The 22,795-nt window shown below is 40.9% G+C and overlaps 1 protein-coding gene across 1 annotated transcript in view; it reads right to left on the bottom strand.

The window, feature by feature from the left end:
- Window positions 1-20,047, bottom strand: part of PGM5 (phosphoglucomutase 5) — a 70,847-nt gene extending 50,800 nt beyond the window's left edge. The window contains exons 1-6 of the mRNA XM_030968653.1: window positions 19,690-20,047; window positions 12,993-13,155; window positions 10,242-10,388; window positions 6,108-6,233; window positions 3,846-4,036; window positions 2,818-2,972 (exon numbers count right to left, since the gene is read on the bottom strand). Coding sequence (XP_030824513.1) covers window positions 2,818-2,972; window positions 3,846-4,036; window positions 6,108-6,233; window positions 10,242-10,388; window positions 12,993-13,155; window positions 19,690-19,950 — 1,043 coding nt within the window. The 5' untranslated portion in view covers window positions 19,951-20,047. The remainder of the gene's footprint in view (window positions 1-2,817; window positions 2,973-3,845; window positions 4,037-6,107; window positions 6,234-10,241; window positions 10,389-12,992; window positions 13,156-19,689) is intronic.
- Between the last annotated feature and the right edge of the window lie 2,748 nt (window positions 20,048-22,795).

Genomic DNA, 22,795 nt, shown 5'->3' with positions numbered 1-22,795 from the left:
ATTATTGCTTCCTTCTTTTTAAGTTTAATAATGCCCTTTGAAAAAGTCTTAAGCAACACGTTATGCACACAAGTGGAAAAGGAATAGATTTTCTAAATCCCTAAGTTATTGTGAATAATTTGTTTTTCTTTAATAGAACTAAGGAGAAGTTCCAGCTCTATTATTTAGGCTAAACTGTGACCACACAATATGGACACACCATACAAAGAGATGGTTTTCATTTGCTGTCTAGCACAGACTTCAGGGAAGATGTCTGTGACCTCAGAAGACAGAAGCCAAGTGGGCAGGAATTGATCCAGTTCTCCCACAGGAGAGCCACTCTTATTACCAAGGTTCAGAAGCAGACCAAAGCTCAGTGAACCTCCGAGGAAGTTCCAAGCATGTATGATGCTTTTTACAGTGTTCTAATCCATGCAGTCAGCCCACACCCACCCAACCAGGGACAGATAAGGACCTACTGAGAGCTTAGGGGACAGGATTAAAGGGAGAGCAGTGACTGGAGACATTACAGGGTCTGCCACAGGGCACCTGACCAGGAAGACCAAATGGATAAAGGCCTCTACAAACAGACAGGAGCAGCCTCACCTTCACAGGCCCTGGTGCTCATGGGGGCTTTCAATCACCCTGGTATCTGTTGAACGGACAACACAGGGGGATGTTTACAACCCAGGAGTTCCTGGAGTGCATGGATGAATTTTTTTTTCTTCAGGTGACAGGGGAGCTAACAAGGAGACATCCTAAGCTGAACCTTGATTTCACCACAACAAGGAGCTGGAGTGGAATGTGAAGTGCCCTGACCATGAAATGGTGGAATGCAACATCCTCAGGGAAGTGAGGAGAGCACTCATCAAGCTCACTAGCCTGGACTTCAGGAGAGCAGGCTTTGGTCTCTTCAAGGACCTGCTTGATAGAGTGCCATGGGACAAAGCCCAGGAGGAAGGAAGGGCCCAAGAAAGCTAGGTGACATTCAAGGATCACTTCCTACAGGCTTGACAGAGATGAATCCCAATGAAGAGGAAGTAATGCAAAAACTACAGGAAGCCTGTGTGAATGAACAAGTTGCTCCTGGACAAACTTAAACACAAGAAGAAGGCCTAGAGAAGGTAGAAGCAGGGACAGGTAACCTGTGAGGAATACCGATTAATTGTCCAAGTAGCTGGAGATAACGCTAGGAAAGCAAAAGCTCTGATAGAATTAAATCTGGCCATTAAATCTGGGATGTCAAAAGCAACAAGAATAGTTTCTATAGGTACACTGGTTCCTATAGAAAGGAAGACTAGGAAAAATGTGGACTCTCTCCAGAAAGAAACAGGACCACCTGGTTACTGAGGACAAGGAGAAGGCTGAGGAACTCAGTGGCAGCTTTGCCTCAGTCCTTACCAGCCACAGTGCTCCAGCCACACTGCCTGAGTTGCACAACCAGTGGAAGGCATCCCTGCCCATCCCCCTCCAGGCAGAGGGTCTGGAACCACATGATATCTGTGTGAAAACTGCACAATCTACACTGAACTACATGACAACATGGAACCCCTAAGTCTTCAAGAAAACAAGGAGAATCACAAAACAAAATAAAAAAATTAAATAAATCAAGTGTCCTGGATACAGACTGAAAACTTCATAACAATAAATATTTGTAAGAATGGAAGGGAAAATACTTAAGTCCTTCCATCATTATCAGTTGCTCAGTTTTATTTAATAATCAGGGTTAGCTCCACAAAACTAAATAAGGCAGTAATCACCATGAAACAATCTTTGTGCCAGAAGGTCAAGTAAACATCGCAAAGAATATAATTCAAACAGTCACAGAGTATTGACGGGGACTTGAGTTCATGCTTTCTGACATATTTATCAAACTTTATGAAAAGCAGATAGAAAAACATGTTTAAATGTCACTGTTTCTTCAGTTCCTACAGAAATGCAGATATGGTGTTTACATACAAAATGAATTCTACTTATATCGTATTTCAATATAACGATAAGGAGATTTTTTTGACTGCTGAACAGAATAAACAAAACACACCAAACACTGACCTAACAGTATTTCCTTAAAGTGGACTATCTACCCACAAGTAACGAATATATCCTCAAAGACCCTGTCAATCATTAGAGGGACCTGCAAAGTCTGAATTTAGTAATGCCTCAAAACTTCCTGAATAGGCAAACTGTAGATACTACCTACCATTCACTTTAAAATTACTATTTCCTGATTAGACACATTTAAGCAGATCACTCTTTTCATAGTAAAGCTATGCAGCCAGATGAATTGAGACACAACTGATTTAGCCAAAGCTTTTCCAAACAGAATATATTAATGCAATAATATGTTATCATCTTGTTTTGACATTTACAGTAAACTGAGGCCTGGATGAAACTTTTTCAAAATTCAGCTGCTAACACAAGATATTTTCTCAGTCAGAGGAGGGTTTTGATTTTTTGTACTGAATTATTACTTCATCTTTTTTAAATTTCCACGACTTTCATAAAAAGGGCTGCCAGATTAGGCTGTAAATCATTATTTAATAATAAAAAGAATAAAGTTTAATGGAAGAATACAGTGAAATACTGGTACATTAGATTTACCAATTTACTTCCTCTCCAAACTGAATTAAACTCTTCTAATGCAAGTAAAAACAGGAAAAATTAGTCTAGGTAAAACCAAAATCTTGTCAAAACGAGTTTAAAAAATAAAGCACATAAAGATTGGGAAAATTAGAAGCTCTTATCAAAAGACTTCACAATTTTGGAATTGCTATGTAATAAAAAGAAGAGGTAACTAATGCAATGATCAAGGTGATACAAATAAATACTTCATCTTACTTGTCCAGAGCTGTGCTGGTAGGCATGCTCCTGCCAAATCCTCGGACACCCATCTGACAAAAGTATGGAATGCAAGACAGATTGGCAGCAATTATAGCCAGTGAATCTGACGCATTAACAAAGAAACCATTTTGGCCAAGGATCATGTAGCGGTCCTGGAGAAGAAAACAAATTTAAAATAGCATCCTAAATTCCATGTATTGAGGACACCTAATTTCTTTTCCTAGATCCCTGGCTTTGGGTAATTCATATCCCTCTCTCGGCATAAAAATTCACTGGAATAATCCTGGCATGTTTATAATCTCACTATCACACAATCACTCCCTCCTGCCTTGCAAATCAAAGCTCCAGATCAATTTCTAGCTTCTGCCTCCTACGTGTCACTTCAGCAGCTCTGTTTCTGCCAAGAGAATGCTTGTGTAGGAGATCTTTTTGCCAATGGCACACACTATTATGGGAGTAGGAGAGTGTTTTGTGTTTACTGAGAATAGAAAACAGCTTTTGTTCTTCAGAACCTTTTCATCTTTCTCCCACCTTGTCAGGGCAGAAAGCTCTTTTGTAATACAATGCTTTTTATTATGGTGATAAAACGACGTTAAAAAATTAAAATAAACAGGGGTTATGACTCAGTGCTTTGTTTAGCTAAAAAGCCCTTGATTCATTATGCTAACCAAAAAGGACTTAATATTGTTACTGTTTACTGTGACAAGTCTGTATCATCTATATGCTGTGTGCTCCTAACCAAGGAAAAAAGTGTTACACCAGCGCAGGACAAAACCAGCCTGATACTTAAATAATTCTCATCCTGCCTCCAAAATCTGCTTGATTTCAGTCATCTGCAGAGAAAAATTACAACATATGTGTCTGATTTATGGGTTGCAAATGTTACCATCTGTACCTGAAAGTAATACAACTTTCAGCTTCAATGGGTTACTGAAAACCAGATAAATTATACTTACAAGTCCCATATCTGACCCCAGACACAATAACAACAACGGTGGAACCTCAGGACAGATCTAAATACTTACTCCATCAGCATCAAAAGCTGCTCCAAATCCATACTCGCCACCTTTCATAGCCTCCAGCAAGGCAGTTGCATATGTTAAATTTGGATCAGGGGGCTGTCCACCAAAATCCTCCAGAGGAATACAGTTGATGGCAGAATTCGCAGGAGCTCCCAATTCATCACACAAGATTCTTCTCACATAGGGTCCCATAACTGTGAAAACAGAAATCTGCCATGCAATCACAAAAGCATATGCTTGACATTCAAATTTTTCACAGTACTGTGGACATTGCATACAAAACATAATTTCAGCAATTCTATGCATCTGTCCTTGCAACAACCCCCAAACTATTATTTCACAGAGGAATATGTGATTGTCCTCAAAGTAAGTAACTAATCAGTATGAAAATAATCAATTCAACATGAAAATCAAAATGGTGGAAGACACAGAGGTTTTTTTACAGATTATTAAGTAAAGAAATTATCATACAGATAAAGGAGTTTTTCTCACTAAAATAAATAATAAAAAACCACTATTCTATGTGTTTAAATAACACATAATAGCAAGGAAAGTTAACAGTAGGTGAATATCTATGGGAAATACACCTACCTTAAGATTCCAATTCATGTGAAAATTGCAATAGATTTGTCCACTGAAGAATTTTACTACATTTTAGTTGCTACCATGCAGAGAATAAATTAAAATTTTCTCAAAACTAACCCCAAAACACTTCTTTGTTTTGTTAAAGATATGACCAACTAAAACCCCATGCTGTCACATACCATAATTATTACCTGCATTTGGTGACTGAAAGGTCACTACCTGTGCACTCTGCATCCCTGATGCAGGTGTGAACAGGTCACTCAGAGGTAAAAAATGCATGAGTGACTGCTCTCTCTTTCTCCTACCTTACTCCTAAATCTTGCTAATTGGAGCAGCAGAGACCTGAGGTAAAACTGTGTGAGTGAAACCTCTTTTCATGAAAATGTAGATGTTAATTCCATAAAATATACCATGATTCAGATTGTTATCTAAAGTGGACTCCTATCAAATTACTCTTTTTTCTGCCAGTGTTAAACTACCAGCATGTACCGCCATAAAAATACATTCCACTTGTGTACACTTAATCTACATGTACTTTAAATTATAGATACCCATCTCTCCACCAAAATGCAAGGTCATAAAGCCAATTCTCTGCCACCTTGCAAATAAAGTAAACAAGCTAAGTTCTTTAAAATGTTTGTGATGCATCAGTTTTTCCAACCCTAAACAGACCATGCATCTTTTTGACAACATGGAAAAATTCTGAATGGTCAGTAACAGACCTGAACATGAGAGCTCCAAGGTATTTTAGTAATATTCTCTCCAGTATAGTATACAACAAGGGGCAGTGCCTTCCTCACTGCTCCCTCTGCACTGCTAAAGGACACCACCTGCCCTTTTGACACAGTCTGGCAAAACTGGGCGTTCAGAGCTATCACGCTGTACTAGATAAAATGCTTTACAGAAGTTTTCTAAGTCTGTCCAGCTCCTTTTATGGGGCTGTTTTTGTAATCTCATTAAAGAATGAAACCTGGTTTGCTTGACATAATCTGTTTTCCATAAGATAATGCTGAACAGTCTTTCTCACGCTTCTATCCTTCAACTCATTATCTGCAGCAATCCTTATTTATATATTCATAATGTAGCCTAAAATAGATCTTATCCTGGTTTGTGTTTCTCCAAGTGACACAGCTTATATTTTTTTAATATCAGTACACCATTGATCCCCTTGCTGTCTTCTATGTCAACTTGTCCACATTCTCTGAAATTTGCTCAATTTAACATTAGTGAGACAGAGGTCTGAGCTAACTCTTTAATTTATTTATTCAGACTTTACTAGTTTTATACCATTTAAAATATCCTCTTAGTTGAGACTGCCTTGTAACCTCCTCAGTCACTGGACACTGCAATACACTTCATCACCCTGTCACAGCAAGATTACCTCATCCTGCTTGCTTCCAATGCAGAAAGAAAATTTTTATTGGACACATATGTCCTTACTTATTTATCAAGTAATATAAATCTCTTTGCCTGGTAAGAAATATAACCCATGACTAAGACTGCCTTTGTTGTTAGTATAAGGTTCAAATCCTTCCTTATTACCCTTAGCTTCTATTACATAAAAGTCCAACATTTATATGCTGTATGTTATTGGGAAACCATTGCAGTGTACAGCTTTTATTGGGAAGTTATTTCAGTGTACCTACTGAAGTTCTGTCCCAATAGCACTTAAGTCCATACCTCCATTCATGGCATCAATCCTTATTTTAATCTGATTGGGTCCAGTCAGCAAATTTCTGATGGCATTGAAGTCAAAAATACTTCGAAGGAGATTGAGGTAGATTTCAACGGAATCCACAATTTCCACTAGAAAAATCACACCAAAAAAGTGACTACAGTTCACCCAAGTGAAGTTATTTCTTCCAGCTCTCTTCCACCCAACAGAACTAAAGTCAGCGCACACAACCCCCACATCACACGGCTTTGCTTTGAAAAGAGGAAGAGTCTAAGGCTCCCTCTGCCTTCAGTGTGGCTATTATCAAGCTTTAAGCCTTGAAAAGATCAACAGCTTTGCCTGCCAAAAGACTCTAGAGATAATATAAGTTGACAGCTCCTATTTCACTGAAGACATTCATGAGTGTACCTTACATCAAAGTAAACTCTTAATAGATCATGCACTAAACCACTGAAAAACTTTGCAAGCTATATAGATGTATTTTCAGAGGAAAAGGATGTTCATGGCAAGTTGACACCACTCAACTTCTACCTGACAGCAGTATCTATCTGCATGATTCCTTCAAGAGAGACATACAATCTATTTTCTAAATTCTGGCACCAGGAGTACCTGTGTTCAGTTTGTTGTAGATGGACAACAAACTATACTTTCCCATTGTAGATCTCATTGATTTAGGAAAGCAAAGGCTCAGATACAACATCGGTGTTTTTGCTAAGATCTTGATAACTTGAAATTTAAATTCATAAAAGGAGAGCACTACAGTTTTTCTAGTTCTTGTGGATGTAAAACATTAAACAAAAATGAAAATAAGTCTGTAACCAAACAACTGTCATAAGCCATGCTTCTCCGTCATCTTGGAGTTAATTACTTTTCCTGATCAAATTAAAAAGCATATGTTATACAGATGTCTTTTCATCTGGTTAAATGAGTATCTTGAAATATTTTACTTATAAGTTAAATTATTATTTAGAATCTTATCCAATTCTGCTCAGAAACACTGACCTCACACTAATGCTCTTCTTTAGAGTAACATGAAAATGACAGACATTTTTTGAGCCTGAGAAAAACACTTACAACAGATTCTGACAATATGCTTGAAGAAACAAAAAATGGTTCTCAAGGCTGAAAAATTATCTGTAAAACCTACTTGAGAAAGAGTCAATTCTACACTATATGCTGGAAGTTTTAAACACTTACTAGGATTATATTATTTGTCTTCTATGCTCTGATCCTAACAGCATTTCAGTAAGCCCTAAGTTTTACACATATGAACAAATGTGGCAGCTCTGGTGGAGCTGCTCACACATGTGAATACAAAGCACATGAGGGATTAAAGTCTAAAAATTATTTTAACTCCTGCCAAACCCAACCTCAGTTGTTCCAGCACCTCTTGATTCACAGAGGGTTGGATTCTTGTAGCCTTGATTCACAGAAGTTAGTTCATACAACTGAAGAAAAAGCAGAAGTTTCAAATGCATAATAGAGTATCTTAAATTACTTTTTCGATTATTTTCATTCTTTCTGCACCTTCAATCTGCATTGAAATCTGTGTAAACTATATTTATTCATGCTCTTATAAGCCAACTGCATTGTTTCACTAGAGTTCCCTGATAGCTCTACTCTCTCAGGCTGATGTATTCTTGGAAGATGTAATTGGAAATTTTTTTTTTTCTTAGAAAAACATAGAGAAAACCTGCAAATATTTGTATGCACTTTTATACATATTTAGGGGGGGAGGAGTGTCTCTTTTTGTTTGCCTAAAAAAGCCAAAGATGTTCTTTACAATAAAATAAAATACCCCAATGAAATCCAAATTTAAAGACTTTTTTTAAATGAAAAACTTTATTGTCTCAAAATTTGAAGTTTGGGTGAAAAACAAAATGGTTTTAATTCTAGGGCATCGGGAATGCAGAAAGTTCTTGAGGCTGCATAGAGTTTTACAGTATTTGAAATATATGAAATATACACTAATTTTGAAATACATATCAGGACCCCTTAATTTGTTTTTGACTCCTTCAAGAAAACAGCTGTGTTAGATAATTTTAAATCAATTGTAAGCATAAAAGTATTCACTATGCCTAAAATTAAACACGTGCTTAAGCAATCCCTTTACATTTGGAGTCACTGGATGTACAAATCCCATAACTTTTCAGAAAGTGTGAAGAAAAATGAATAAACTGAGAGTCTCACTTACTCTTTTATCAATTAGACTTCGATAAGCAAACCATTCCTAGACCAAAAAGGTTTGTGTTTGGTATTTAACTACTAGCAAGCATACATTTAGCAAAGATATTTGGCTGAAAGATGAGGCCTGATGCACTTAAAAGTCTGTAACTCAGAGTCCTGAAATGCAAAACAAACATAATGCTTACCTATAAATGCACACAGCATTGGAGACAAGCAAAAGGAGTTGGAAACCATGGTGCATTTAGAAAACTATGACCTAACTGCAATCACAGAAACGTGGGACATGAGCTACATGACTGGAGCACTGCAGCTGAGGGTTACAAGCCTTTCAGAAGAGACAGGCTGGGTCTTTTTAGACAGACAGGAGGGGTGGGGGTGTTGTGCTCAATGTCAAGGGCTTTTGAAGGGTCAGATTGTCAAGAGCTGCCTCTGAGAAACAGCCATAAACAAACTGAGATCCTGTGGGTGAAAATCAAGAAGCAGATCAACACAGGGCTCTGTGGTTGGCCACCTGACACGGGGAGTCTCTTGGTGAGACCTTTTGCTTTATTAAAAAAAGCTCAAACTCTACCCCCATTGGCAACATCAAACTTCACTGCAATTTCTCCTCCAGGTTTCCTGGGACAGTGGCTAGCTGTTAGAATAATCCCAGGAGCTGCTTTGATCTTTCAGATGATATGTGATAGACCAGCTTCATCTATCTAGCCATCTTTAAGGTTTTTGACACTGTACCACATGGCATAACATCCAATATCTCTGAATTGGAGAGACATCTGATGACATCTGATCTGATGGATGGACTATTCAATGGAAAAGCAGTTTGCCGGATGGACAAAGCCAGATTGTTGTGGTCAGTGACTCTATGTCCAGGTGGAAGCCAGTGAGGAGTGGGTTCCCTCAGGGCTCTTGGTCTTGGGACCAGTCAGTCCCTTCAATATCTTCACCAATGACACCAGCAGGGACATGGAGTGCTCCTTCAGCAGGTTTGCAGATGACAAAGCTGAGTGGTGCAGCTGACACAACAGAGGGAAGGGAACAAGCTTGAGAAGTGGATGTGTGAGAATCTCCTGAGGTTGCACAAGTCCAAGCATGAAGTGCTGCACCTGGGTCAGGGCAGTTCCAGACGCAGGTACAGACTGGGAGAAGAACTCACTGAGAGCAGCTCTGCCGAGAAGGACTTGAGGGTTCTTGGGAGTGAAAAGCTGGGCATGACCCACAGCTCAGAAAGCCAGTAGTGTCCTGAGCTTCATCCAGAGCAGTGTGGGCAGCAGGGCCAGGGAGGGGATTCTGCCCCTCTGCTCTGCTCAGACCCCACCTGCAGGGCTGCATCACCTCTGGGGTTCTCAGTAACAGAAAGACATGGACCTGTTGGAGCAGGCCCAAGGGAGTGCCACAAAGATGATCAGAGGGATGGAGAACCACTCCTAAGAGGAGGCTGAGAGATCTGGGATTGTTCAGCATGGAGAAGGTTCTGAAGAGAACTTACAGCTGCCTTCCAGTACCAAAAAGGCAGCTGAGAATTTTGAAACAGGCAAACAATGTTATGGCATGGGGGAAGGGTTTTAAACTGAAGGAGAAGAAATTTACATTAGATTTTAAGAAAAAATTCTTTACTATGAGGGTGGTGACATACTTGAACAGGTTGCCCAAAGAAGCTGTGGATGCCCCATACCTGAAAGTGTTCAAGGCAAGGTTGGATGGAACTCTAAGCAACCTGGTCTAATGAAAGGTCTCCCTGCCCCTGACAGCACAGTTGGAACAAGATGATCCTGAAGGTACTTTCCACCACAAACCATTCTATGTTTCTATACTGCCTTGTATTTTGATAATTTTTAGTAAGGCATCTTGGAAGAACTGAAGTTCTGCTTATATAATTATCCATTATAATTCTGCAGCAATACTAATATTTACACTCAATGCATTTAGCATGAGTAAAAGCACACACTTGATACCTCGGAAAGGTTTGAATTTGTTCTCCAGATCAAATTCTTGTCTTCCTGGGCGTGATAAATCCACTCTGAGATCAGGACAAATTGCATATTCCTCCAAGGTTTTGCTGATTTGATAGATTTTTTCTGAAACTATATCTGGAGCAGGTCCTATAATAGAAAATAATGTGGTGGGTCATTTCGTTTAAATGAAGATTTCCTATTTTAAAAATGAGTGCTATAGCAAACATTTTTCTGAATACATTTGAGTTACTATGGAATAAAGAAAAACAAAATACTGTGGTAAATAAGGTCTGTTCTTTCCCTACAACACAGGTTAAAACATTTTTCAAAAAAATAAAACATGGAAATACACTGCATTACTCTCAACATTTTGACTGACATAGAGTATTTAAATTATCCAGGGGCAGGAAAGATGAGGTAACCACAGTCATATTTGTTTGGGCTCATTGGTCAAAGACTGCCTTTTTTCACTCTACAGGGAATCTCAACATAGCTATCAAAGGAAAGCCTGCTCTTCAGCAGCAGGTTCTGGTGTTTCATGGGACTTTCTGCAAATGCACACCTGTGAAGATCAGATAGCTTGTTGTTCCACATTATCTCATTAGAAAAAAATACCATTTTTAGAAATCTTACCCGTTTAACAGTGGTGCTGTATTGCAGTTTTCCTCCAGTACCTGAATGAAACTTTGTTGGAATTCAAAATACCTTAATTGCTTAACAATTAGCAATTATGACCTGGATTGGTTACATCGTTCAGAAACAGAAAACACATCTTGTGAGTTACTTTCACTGCTACAGCCTGAAAGATGGCTTTATTTTCAAAGATTTACTGTCAACTAAATTAAAGTTGCCGGTTTGATATGAAAATTACTAGATTAACTATGCCATATGCAGTGCAAAGGTTGAGTCCAAGCTGCAATTGAGTGTGAATTGCAGCAAGTCCCTTTCTGGCTTATCTGACCCTGCACAGCTTATATTAAAGCTACACTTCTACTCTAAAAATTGTTTCTTTTATTCCCTCTGTTTTGTTCTCTCTCCTCATCCAAAATGTCTTTGAAGGCTTTTTCAGTACAAACTTTCCATTTGTCTAGCAATGCTGCTATATGCAGTGCCTTGCCACGTAAATTAGCGTCTTCCATCTCAGATGCAGTGCACCAGATGGTCCAAATCACTACAATAAAAACCAGCCCCTAAACTCTTCATTTAGCTTACAAAATGACTTCTTACTTATTTACATTTATTTAGCTTACAAAATGAAATCCTAGTTATCTAATCCAAATCCACCCAAAGGGTGAGGATATCATTAGCTACAGATCTTCCTTGATAGATGGATGTATTGTCTACTGATATTTCCAGCTAAGGAGATCCCACAGGTCACTCTACATTCTCTTCTACAGCTGGAGAGACAAGCCACTTCTGCTTGACCTGGATCTGCAAAATACTGAGCAAGAATACAGAGTAACAATAACCTTCCCTAGGAGCTTGTTGCTGTGCTTTAACACTGTCTTCAAGTTCAAACACCTTGCCTAATACTTAACCCACATTTTCTCAGCTGGAACTTAAACCAACTGCTTTTCATTATGGCCCTGCTGATTAACATAAATCATTAAACCTTGTGACCTGTGTTTGAGGGGTGTTTTATACATAAAGCTTAATAGTCTTTTTGAATTCTCTTTAAAAAAGCAAAGCACACTAGAAAGACCGCACCTCCAACTGTTACCTATTTATCAAGCAGATTTTAGATGCATGTGGTGTTTTAGAGTGCTAATTCATCTAATGGTTTAGCTCTGGTATATGTGTGCTGTGACCCTGGCTTTCTTACTGGCTGACCTGACATAGTCCCTGTAATCCCTCTGGGATTCAAGCCTATTCTGTTTATAAAATCACACTCATTTAACCCTGCACATTTTTCAATTACATAAGAGAGAAGGGAGAAAGCCCCCCATCTCAAGTTCTCCCACCTTCAAAATAGGGAAAGAAACATTATGTAAGCAATTTCAGTTCATTTTTTTTCAGGTGGAAAGCACTCTACATGTGTGAGGTATACAAGGTGTCAGCAACCTCACATAATGTTATATAAGTGTACACAAATCTATAATGTAAACCATACAGAACCTATAACATACATAGGCAAGTTAGAACCCGTAACAACATAATGTGTTAGTTGTCAATTTCAGAAAAAAAGACTTTAGCTATATACAAAAATTGCCCTATTCAATGGTGGAATTGCAGTGGTAAAATGGTACAACTCCCTGCCTGGATAAGTTACTTCCTGGGTAAACATAAGTTTCTCGTGTGCTTTCTTCCACACAAGACAATGAGTTACACCACTTACAGTACTTCTGAAATTACATGCTTTAAAGTAAATGCCAAGACAACCAACACAGAAATATGAGGAAAACATATTTTTTCCTTTATAAAGATGCCTATGAGAGCTCCCTCATAGGCATCTTTATAAAAGGATCAGAATTGTTACGGTAATCTGGACACCTACATAAATGACTGCAAAAACCAGATGGCAAGTTGTTCATAGAAATCTTACAGCTAATCCAAGGGCTTCAATGAACATTTAATGCTTATTTTTCAGACCCACGTACACAAATACACTTATATTATTTAAAGAAAAAGAGATGCCTACATCCTTCACAGTTTTAAGAAAGTAATAATTACAGATAGCTAGTCATCCTCACAAGCCATTTCCAGGATACCAAGATGCAATGTTGTAGTGTCTTTTTTTCAAAAAAACCATACCTCCATTGGCAACTTCAAACTTGACTCCAAATTCTCCTCCAGGTCCCCCAGGACTGTGGCTAGCTGTTAGGATAATTCCACCAGCGGCTTTGATCTTTCGGATGATACATGAAACAGCAGGAGTGGATAAGATCCCATTCTGTCCAATAACCAGTCTGCCAATCTACATGGGAAAAACAAGCCAAAGTACTCTGAGCAGTACTAAATTTTTGAAAATTAGTATATAAACACACACACATAATAGGAATATATGTACAGGATAGAAATGGCAAAGTCTTGGTACAGAACATACTCTTTTGCAGAGAAATATCCATGAGTTGGTTGCATGCTAACCTGGAGCACTGACAAAAAATACTGTAACCTGGCACATTTAACACCAGTGGCCTGGATGTGACAGTAAAGCAAGAGCACAGCAATGATAAGGATTTGAAAAGCTCCCAAGCACAACACTAGGCTATTACCCTGCTACCGAAACTTGCCAGGTAAGCCCACAGTAGTCAGCAAATCCTCTCAGATATTAGTACAGTTTAGGGCTGACCCCGGGGATGCATTTGCAGGGCTGGAGCTTTAATAGAAAGAGAATAGAAGGCGAATTGCCTTTCACAGAGCAGCCTTTCAGTGTAATCACAAGTACCACTCCACATTAGGACCCGCAGTCTCTTGTAGTTACACTTCTACTGCCATGACAGCCTTGGATGTCCTGCCCCACAGAAAGCACTGCTCCTCCTTCAGCTATCAATGACTCCTTGGCTATTCCAAATGAATAGTTTCCCAGGGCACAGCTGAGCAGGGGAAGTTCCCACCATTCTTAAAATAAAAAAAAAAAAAACCTTTCAGGCGGTGTTATTAAACACTGACTCAATGTGCTTGGTATTATATGCAGTTCCACTGCAAGGTTCCAATTTCAAAACCATGCCTTCATCCCCTACGCAGATACTACAGTTTCAGTTTAACATAAATAATCGAGGAGCCAACAAGAAATGTATTTACAAAGAAATACAAGAGAGTTCCAATTTCTGGGGAACACAAAAGGAAGATGCAAAAAAGCAAGGGGAGAAGGGGAGGTTAAGTGTTACAGATGGGAACTGAGGCAGCTGCACATGGAGCTTGAAAGGATATTGTTAAAGTCTGGACTTTCTTAATAACATCAATATTTTAAAAAATCAAATAATCCCCCATCACCACCACCACTACTGAACAGTTTTTTGGGAAGGGGCAGGGCTGTTAGGGTAGGCAGAGGGAAAGGCAGAACACTGAATCCCTCCCACTCCCCATGTGAAAGCAGACTGGGAATTGAACTTCAGAATTCATTCTCCAGTTTGAACAAGATTTGATAGCTCCACAGTCTGTTCAGCAAAGCAGCAGCACAGGAGGTGTCTCTACCTGCCTCCTGTCCATATGGAGCTGTTCCTTCGTATACAGATGACCTTCTTCTGGGCACTCACAAGAGGACCTTAATGGTTACTTAAAAGTGTGGGTTCAAATAATTTCAGAAGAGCAAAGGATTAGGAGATTATTATTTAAACTGGTTTTGTATACTATTTTAATTTCAAAAATTAGGACTACAAAGAAATTATCAACTTCTACCATAAATTACTTTTTTGATAATTCTCACCAATCACAAACTATGTCTAACCATTTCTCTTTCAGTAAGAACCACAGGATCTGCTTTTGAATTTTAAAAAATGTGCAGAAAATGCACTCTTCTGAGATTTCTACCTCAAGCTCAGATGAAAGAAAAATTGTTTGTCTACCTGCTTCTCTTTTCAGAGTTTTTGCAGATAATTCTAAAGCCTATGGAATGTTGCTAGAAAACAGGAGAGCTAATAAGTTAAGAAACAAACAAAATATCATCATGAAAAGAAAAATATGATTTTAAAAACCTTGAAATTGTTTGTTTTGAATATTGTTCCTCCCTTTTTTTAAACTATGAAGTATGTAGAAAGCTAGAGCAATGACTCAATCTTCCAAATACAGCTGTCAGAAATGGTTGCCAGCTCTTAAAACAGTATTGTGTATGAGTAAACAAAAGGAATATGACAGCAATAACATTTTACAAAACGCTTGAAAACAACACAATCTATCTGGAGGCACTCAAGTATTTACACCTGCATGCAGGCTTATCACAAGCATGGTTTTGGTATTTCTAAATCTAAAGTAGTGAGTTTTAAGTTTTTGTCCTCATGCACATCACTGTATTTTTAAAAGTTAGCAGAATCCTTAAATTATTCAGAATGCACAAATTACCTAGGACTATCTCTTTGCCATATTTAATTTCTTCCCATTCAGCAGATGTCACACAAACCAGTTTTCCCATTTTTCTGGATGCCAAATATTAATATAAAAATGAGTAATTTGATTTGCCTTAAGCACTTGTCATGTCTGCTATTTCTATACTACTTTGAAATATTATTTATTATGCTAATTTCTGTACTATAGAAATATTGCAATATTTACCATTCTAAATTAAGGATCCTACAAATCAAATTACATAAATGATACAACAGTATTTTATCTGCAGGGACTACAATAAAGTTTCACTTTTTGTTAAGGTGGTTCTACAAAACTCCCTCAGGACAGTGCAGACCTCAGAGGTGTACATGTGCTATCCATCTTCCTTTGCTGTTTTAGTTTTGGTGGCAGGAATGCACAAGGTCATCTTCTCAGAATCTCTTCATTTTGAATCAAATGCTAAACTAGCATTAAATTATCTCTTTAATTAATTTAATTAATACCTGTTTTTACAGACTTCTCACAATCTGAGCTAAAACCGTTACCAAACTGTACCCACATACTGGGTCACAATTAAAGTTCCAGTAATACCCTTCTGAAAATCTTGGACAATTTCATAGCATGGAAAGATTATCTCTGGAATTCAAAAACTTGCGTGGCTACAAGATCACAGGCATGTAATATCTCTTCTATTACTGTGTCCCTATGCCACATTCTTTTTTGTCCCTGTACTTAAGTAACAACAGCAGAAACAAAGATTCTCAGCAAACAGTTACAGCTGAAAGAATAAAGTACCCTAACAAGTACTTTACAAGAACATTTTTATGCAATATTACCACTTGCAGCTGTGCCTTTTCAGACGATTTGGCTGATTACTATGGAGTCACTGAATGTTTTCTTAAATTATTTTTCCCAGTAATCTCTCACATGCCACAGTCAATTTTACTTGAAAGAACATGAAGCAAGCACATTACATCCTTGGGGCTGTGCCTTCCTGTAGTTTACTAGTATCGTTAGGATACTATAGTAAAATTCAGGAATATGAACACCACACTTAGTGTAGAAGCAAATAAATATCACACAGATCCAGGGAGGGAGGGAAGATTTGCATGAAAGGCCATGAAAAATAAAACCAACATGGTATTACATAGAAGACAACCACAAAACTCAACTCTGCCATCTCACGCTTCTACAGCATTACTAGCAATACCCTGCAGTCTCTCTAGCATGTTGTCATGACTTTCCATATTCAGTGTAACAGTACTGCCTTCTGATCTGCCACTGAAACTCACAAATAACAACTTCTATGTTTAAACGTATCCTGAACTTTCTATCAAAAATTAAACACTCCATCCAGTTGGTGGGTCTAATGGAATATTTCCATCTAATATATAGAGGAATTGTATTGCAACTGCTGGAGCCTTCTACCTCAGTTCTTCCAGACATTAAGGTTGACAGACACTACTACTGGCACGACACAGGTGAAAAGGGAAATAGACCCTCAAATACTCTCTTTAAATTTGAGACCTCCACTTTGTCAAACTGATTGCTGCAACCCAGAATGGTACAGGACCTCTGTCTGCCCTTCCTCACACTTCCCCACCTTCCCACGACATGCATCCCTTACCCAGATGTGTTTGCTACCATCCCAGCTGTGTGCCCACTGAGGGGTAACCCTGGCTGGTCACCTTCGGCTCTGAACAGGAGTTGGTGGCGCATGTGCTGCTGGCAGCTGCAGAGCATGGGCCAGCCTGTAGCTGCTGCCACCATGGCAAGGCTGTGCAGGCTGCAGCAGTGGTGCGTGTATCTGCAGCCCGGAGCTGGAGGGCATGAGCCAGCAGCACCAAGGATGAGTAGAAGGCAGGCCAAGCATTGGCAGCTGACTGAGCAGGGGACCTCATCTCATTCCTTGTACTGGAGCCCATGCCAACCGTGCTAGGCTGTTAGCACAGGGGGAATGTGGAATGAGTCACCAAGTTAGAACAAGAGGAACCTAGCAACTCTAAAGGGCAATCCATTTACAGATGATAATAGAAAATCACTTTTATTTTTGTATTCAGCCAGCACAGCACAACTAGCCATGGCTCTCGGTATGTGTCTTCCAGCAAGGAGATTAAAGTTTAGTTTATCAGCACTGCTGGCACTCAGGGCAGCTGAACATTTTCAATGCACCTTTCAAGCCTTCCCCACGTTTCATCTGATCCAGCCTACATCAATTCACTTCTTTCCCTGTGATACCAGCTGCATGCTTTCTCATGATATGAACCTCATCCAAAGGGACAGATCTTTGCTCTCATGAGTCTTCTCCTGTCCCCCTATTTATATAGCACAGCACTAAACAATGCTGTCAAGGAGATTTAGATGTTTTCCCAGCAGGTGTAATATAACAGCCAAAAAAAAAAAAAACCAACTACAGCTAATACTAATGAAGTAAATGTGAAACTTAAGCATTTACATTGTGCTTGAGAGAAACAGAAGTGAAGGTGACCAGGGTGAAGATGTTAAAGAGGGAACAGAGCATAAGAACATGGAAATGGGAAGCCTTTCCAATAGCTCCTTACCAGTGAGGCTGCTGAATTTCTGAGGACTGTGTCATTAGCAAGAGAATCATACATGGATTCAGGTATTTGTGAGAACTGTGAGCAGAAACGTTTGGGGTTTGGCTTCAGAAAGCACTAGGGAGAAACTGTGATTCTAAGAAACTTGCAGTAACTAAGAAAGGGGAAAGAGCATTATTACAGCAAGGTGTCAGAATCATCTCAAACTGGAAATCTCCTGAGCTCAGGAAGATATTCCAGCAAGATGGGGAATGTGACAGAAGAAGTAGGAAGGAGGTAGGCTGACAGGAAAAATTTGTCAGCATCACTTGGACAAGAAGCCCTTGATTCTCTAAATCCTAAATTTCTTCAGCACCCCAGTTCTTGTGGCCACTCTGCACTGAAACACGTTCCTATAGCTCCTACCAGCATGTGAGGACCTCAGTCTCTGCAGGGCAGCTCTTGCTTTAGCTGTTGCTGCACCTTACCCCACCTGGCCAACAGGTACAATTCCATCAATGAGACTGTCTCCAGCGAGCTACAAGGGCAATGGGGCTAGGGAGCAGCACTCCTCCATGTGCTTCCCACCTTCCTTGCAACTCCCCACACCCCAATCCACTTCCTCTGCCCTGCACTCACTCCCTGCACGCTCCCTTCCCTGACACTGCAGATGGAACCACTGTGTTAGTCTCGCCACTGTCCCCACTTTCACCAGTGTCCCCCACAGAGCCCTCCCACACCCCGGGACACTTAAACCCTGGCCTCTCACAAGTCCGTATATGAACAGTGATTCTGCACTAGGTAGGCAGTATGTAACATAGTCTCTGAAACCTTAAGGCATCACTCAACATCTGCTTGATATTATCACCATGTTGAGAACATACTTTAACGTAAACTTAAAATGCTCATTCTTCATACAAGGCTGGCAGGTCTTGTATGTGACAGCAAATCAGCAGGGAAAATTCAAACACATATGGAGATTAATTTCAAAATTTGAAGATCTTTTGAAAGGAATGCCTTTGAAGTACTGAGCTTTTGAATAAAAAAATCCCTATTAAAAAAAAACCCTACAGAATTATATCACTCCTTCTGCCAAACGTAGAGGATCAGTCTAGGCATCATAACAAGAGATAGCAGTTTCAACTCTGCTTTGAAGTAGGAACTTCAAGCTTGCATTATGTGGTGTTTCCAGCTTTCTGTATATACACATCCATACATGAATGTGTATATACAGAAATATCTCTTCTCCACATGTGCAGAAGAGATAAGTTCTCTCTTCTTCTAGCAGAAGACAAAAGTTCTCTTCCTGAGCTCTTTCCTACAATGAAAACTGCACCAAAAAATTTGTATCCCGTCTGACCAGAGGTTTCTGCCACTGCTGTCCTCCTGCATTTTATAATTTGTTAGCAACTGACCAAGAGGAAAGAACTGTTCTTTTCATAAGGTTGTGGGTAAAATGCTGAATTCCTCTTCCTTCAACAGTACCATTTTCCTCTAAAATATCCTGAGCAGGAGGTGCTTGTTTGATACCTTTGTTTCCCGCGTAGTTAATTTTAACTCTGCTACATTTTCTCCTGCAGAGCGACCCTATGTTTCAGCTCCCATGCCTTCCTCCTTCTAAAATAAGGGGCGAAACAGCACGGCACGGTTGGCAGTGTCCAGAGGCTGCCACCACGCCGACGGAGCCACCGCCTCTCCAAGGCCCGGCGGCACAGCCCGCGGACGCCGGAGCGGGCAGGTGCGGGGCCGGCCGTGGCACCGGCGGCGCGCAGCGCTGGCACACAGCCGCAGGCGGGCTCCTCCGGGCTTTATCTGCGCCTCGAGCGCTCTCCGGGAGATGACACTGGCGGGCTCTGCCGCGGGCAGGGCGCGGGTGCCTCTGCCAGGGACGGGGAAGGGACGGCGGGAAGGGCGAGGGGACAGCTTACCCCGTTGGCCGCGGCCATCTGAACGACGATCTCGATGGCCGTCTTGCTGAAGTACCTGCCGTCGCTGCCCACCACCATGGTGCAGCCCTGCCGGTCGCGGAGGTCCACGGAGGAGAGGAGGCTCTGCACGAAGTTGGGCAGGTAGTTGCGCTGGCTCTCGAAGAGCGCCGTGGGCCGCCGCAGGCCCCCCCCGCCCGTGGGGCGCTGGTCCTCGTAGGGCGCCGTCTGCACGGTGAGCACGGGGATGGGGGTCCGCTCCATGGCAGCTGCCGCCCTGCCCGCGGCTCCGCTGGCCAGCGGCGGCCCCGGCACACGCTGCCAAGCCGGCGGTGCGGAGCCCGGGGGCGTTCCCCGGGCGGGACCGCGCTCGCTCGGCCCCCGGCCGCCCCCGGCCGGCGCCCGGCGTGGCGGGGGAGCCGGGGCGGGCTCGGGGGCGCACCGCCCCTTCCCCGCCCGCCCCGCCGGGGCCCCGCCGGCGCCGCGCCGCCCGGCAAGGCGCCCGGGGCTCGGCGGCTCGCTGCCGTCAGCATGCGGCGGCCCCGGCCAAAAATAACCCTGGAAAGCGAAGCCGAGAGCCGCGGGCTCCTGCCAGGGATGTAACTGGAGGCAGCGAGGAGCGGGCGAGGCAGCGCTGCACACTTGCTCGGGGGGATCACGGTCTGTCAGCGCCGGGGCCCCCGCCGGCTCCGGGCCCCCTGGGCACGAAGGCAGCCCCTCCGGCCGGGGGCAGCGCCCGCACGGAGCGCAGCATCCCGGCGGGGGTGAGTGATACTGTCCCAGGCAAGGAAACAGCGCAGCAGGCAATTAGAGAACGAACAAAGAGAATCTACTTTTTTCTTTTCTTTCTCTATTGCTGAAAAGCAAGGTTTTTGTATAGTAAGTAAATTTAAAGAGGGGCTTGCTTACTAACTGTGCTGGTTTTTCTCTCCAGGCTCACTGTAAAGCCAACCATGAAGATGCCTTTCCCTATGCTAAACTAAGGCATTTCATACAGATGTATGGTAAAGCTTAGTCCATTGACATGGGTTCATTCTGCTTAAATGAAATGCAGAGGTGGTGGCGCTAGCAAGTGCAAAGATGCCTGACATTTCCCAGTATAAAGGCTGTGTTTATAGATGCCTGTGACTGTCAAACATCAGCTGAAATTTTCCATCCAAATGCTCTTTTCACACTGGGCCCACACAGCCTTGTTTTTTGCCAGGACAGCTCTCTTGGTAGGAGAGTTGGGAAAAATAGTCATGTAACCTCGATGCTATTCTTGTGCTTAGGAAATCCCTGCAGACCTGTATCTGAGTCGGCAAATAGAGTTTTTTAAGGCATTTTTCTCATTTCTGTGAAGGAGTCTGCTCATACACCACTCAGAAGCCAGGTGGAGTGTTATGGTTCAACAAAGACACTTGTTTGCTGCAATGACAAGAGATGGCCAGGCAAACATGGTAAAATATTTTTGTCTTCTACAGAGGCTGAGAGTTCATTCAGTAGTTCATTAAGAGTCAGTAAGAGTCACCTGCTGAATAGTAACCCAGTCATGGTTTTGAGCCCTATTTCTGCCAGCTTTTTAGTGGTTCATAGCAGATAGAGTGTGACTGTTTGGGACATAATTTTCTACACATACATTTCTTTGGCAGGGACAGCTGCCATCACAGTTAAAACATTCTACATACTACAGCAGGCAATGCCCAACGGTTTAGTTTAAACAAAGTAATCCATTTAAGCAGATACAAGAATTCTAGCTCTGTTGGCAGAATACCTTTATAGTTGGCCATATGCAGCAGAGGGCCAGAGCACATACAGAAGGACAGTAATCTCATTTCTTTCATTAGACCTCCTAGCCTGTAGTCATGATTGTGGCTTCCTAGACTGATTCAGAATGCATCTTAAACAGCAAAAGGGAAAAATCTGCCCTGTGGAAACGCCAGTTCTCAAATCCCTAATATAAACAAAGGACAATTTAAATGAGGTAGCTGTATCTTAAATAATTTTGGGTACTGCCAGCAATGAAATCATGACATTGCACTAGTATGCCTTAGTGAAAGCTGAAATAAAATCAGATAACTGATATCTACCAGAGCAAGTGCTCTACAAGGAAACAGCAGCAAAGATGGAAAGGGTTAGAAAGAACAGATAAGATCCCAAAAAAGGAAAATGCATGACCAAAGTAAGAAGAAATGTGATAGTCTTTGAAATAAAGAATTGACTGCATTTTTCATATGGATAGAGGGAATGTGTTGAGCATTTGGAAAAAATATATCAATTTGAATAAATTTTAAACCTCTGCAAACACTAACATTCTCAGAATGTATATTTTAAGAGGGGCAATCAATGACAATTTTCCAGAATTGCTTGTCTCCACCTGTGTAATTTATGTACAGTAATGAAAAAGTGTATTTTAGAGTCTTTTCAAGCATTGCCTTGACAAAGGCATTACCAGAAATGTAATGGGTTGTACTGAGCACTGTAAAATTTTTAGTTCAAATTCAAGCTCTGCTTTAGGTAAGTCCATCCAAAAGTTTATGTAACCTCTCTTTCATTATGATTCTTGTAATACTTTGCAAAACTATGTTGTAAAGTCATGCTATTTCAGGGAGACCTCAGGTTTTGTTTTAAAAAATAAAATGCCATCCTTCACAGGAGAAGTGCAAAAGATGAGGAAGTTAATGCAGAGAGCCTGAACATTTTAGTAAAAAAGCTGAAGAAAAGGAATGATTTTTTGCCTTTTTTTAGTTCAGTTCTTCAGTTTTCCAGCACCCAGATTAGCATTATGTGGATACATTTATCCATGGGTAAATGCTTCAATTTCTGTTTTATAGCAACATAGTCCCATTCTCAGCAGATGTCATTGAGAAGTGGAGATCTCTGTAAGTGGCCAGTGCTGCAGAGCATTAACTGATTACTGCTGTGTATCTTCAAAAAATGAATAATTATCAATTTGGGGTGATATTAAAAGTCTGGAATGTCTCCTTGGGAAACAACAGCTAAATTTATTCTTAGTATTACCAAACTGTGTTGCGAGTGAGTTTTTTAAAGGTTGTTAAAATAAAAACCAGCTTAATGGAGTGACGGGAGTGAAAGTTAAATTTCTTCAGTTTCCAACTAAAACAATTAG

This window comes from Camarhynchus parvulus, chromosome Z (assembly GCF_901933205.1).
Source record: "Camarhynchus parvulus chromosome Z, STF_HiC, whole genome shotgun sequence".
In the NCBI taxonomy this organism is placed as follows: domain Eukaryota; kingdom Metazoa; phylum Chordata; class Aves; order Passeriformes; family Thraupidae; genus Camarhynchus; species Camarhynchus parvulus.
The sequence above is the reverse complement of the archived record's forward strand: the minus strand, read 5'-3'. Positions and strand labels throughout refer to the sequence as shown.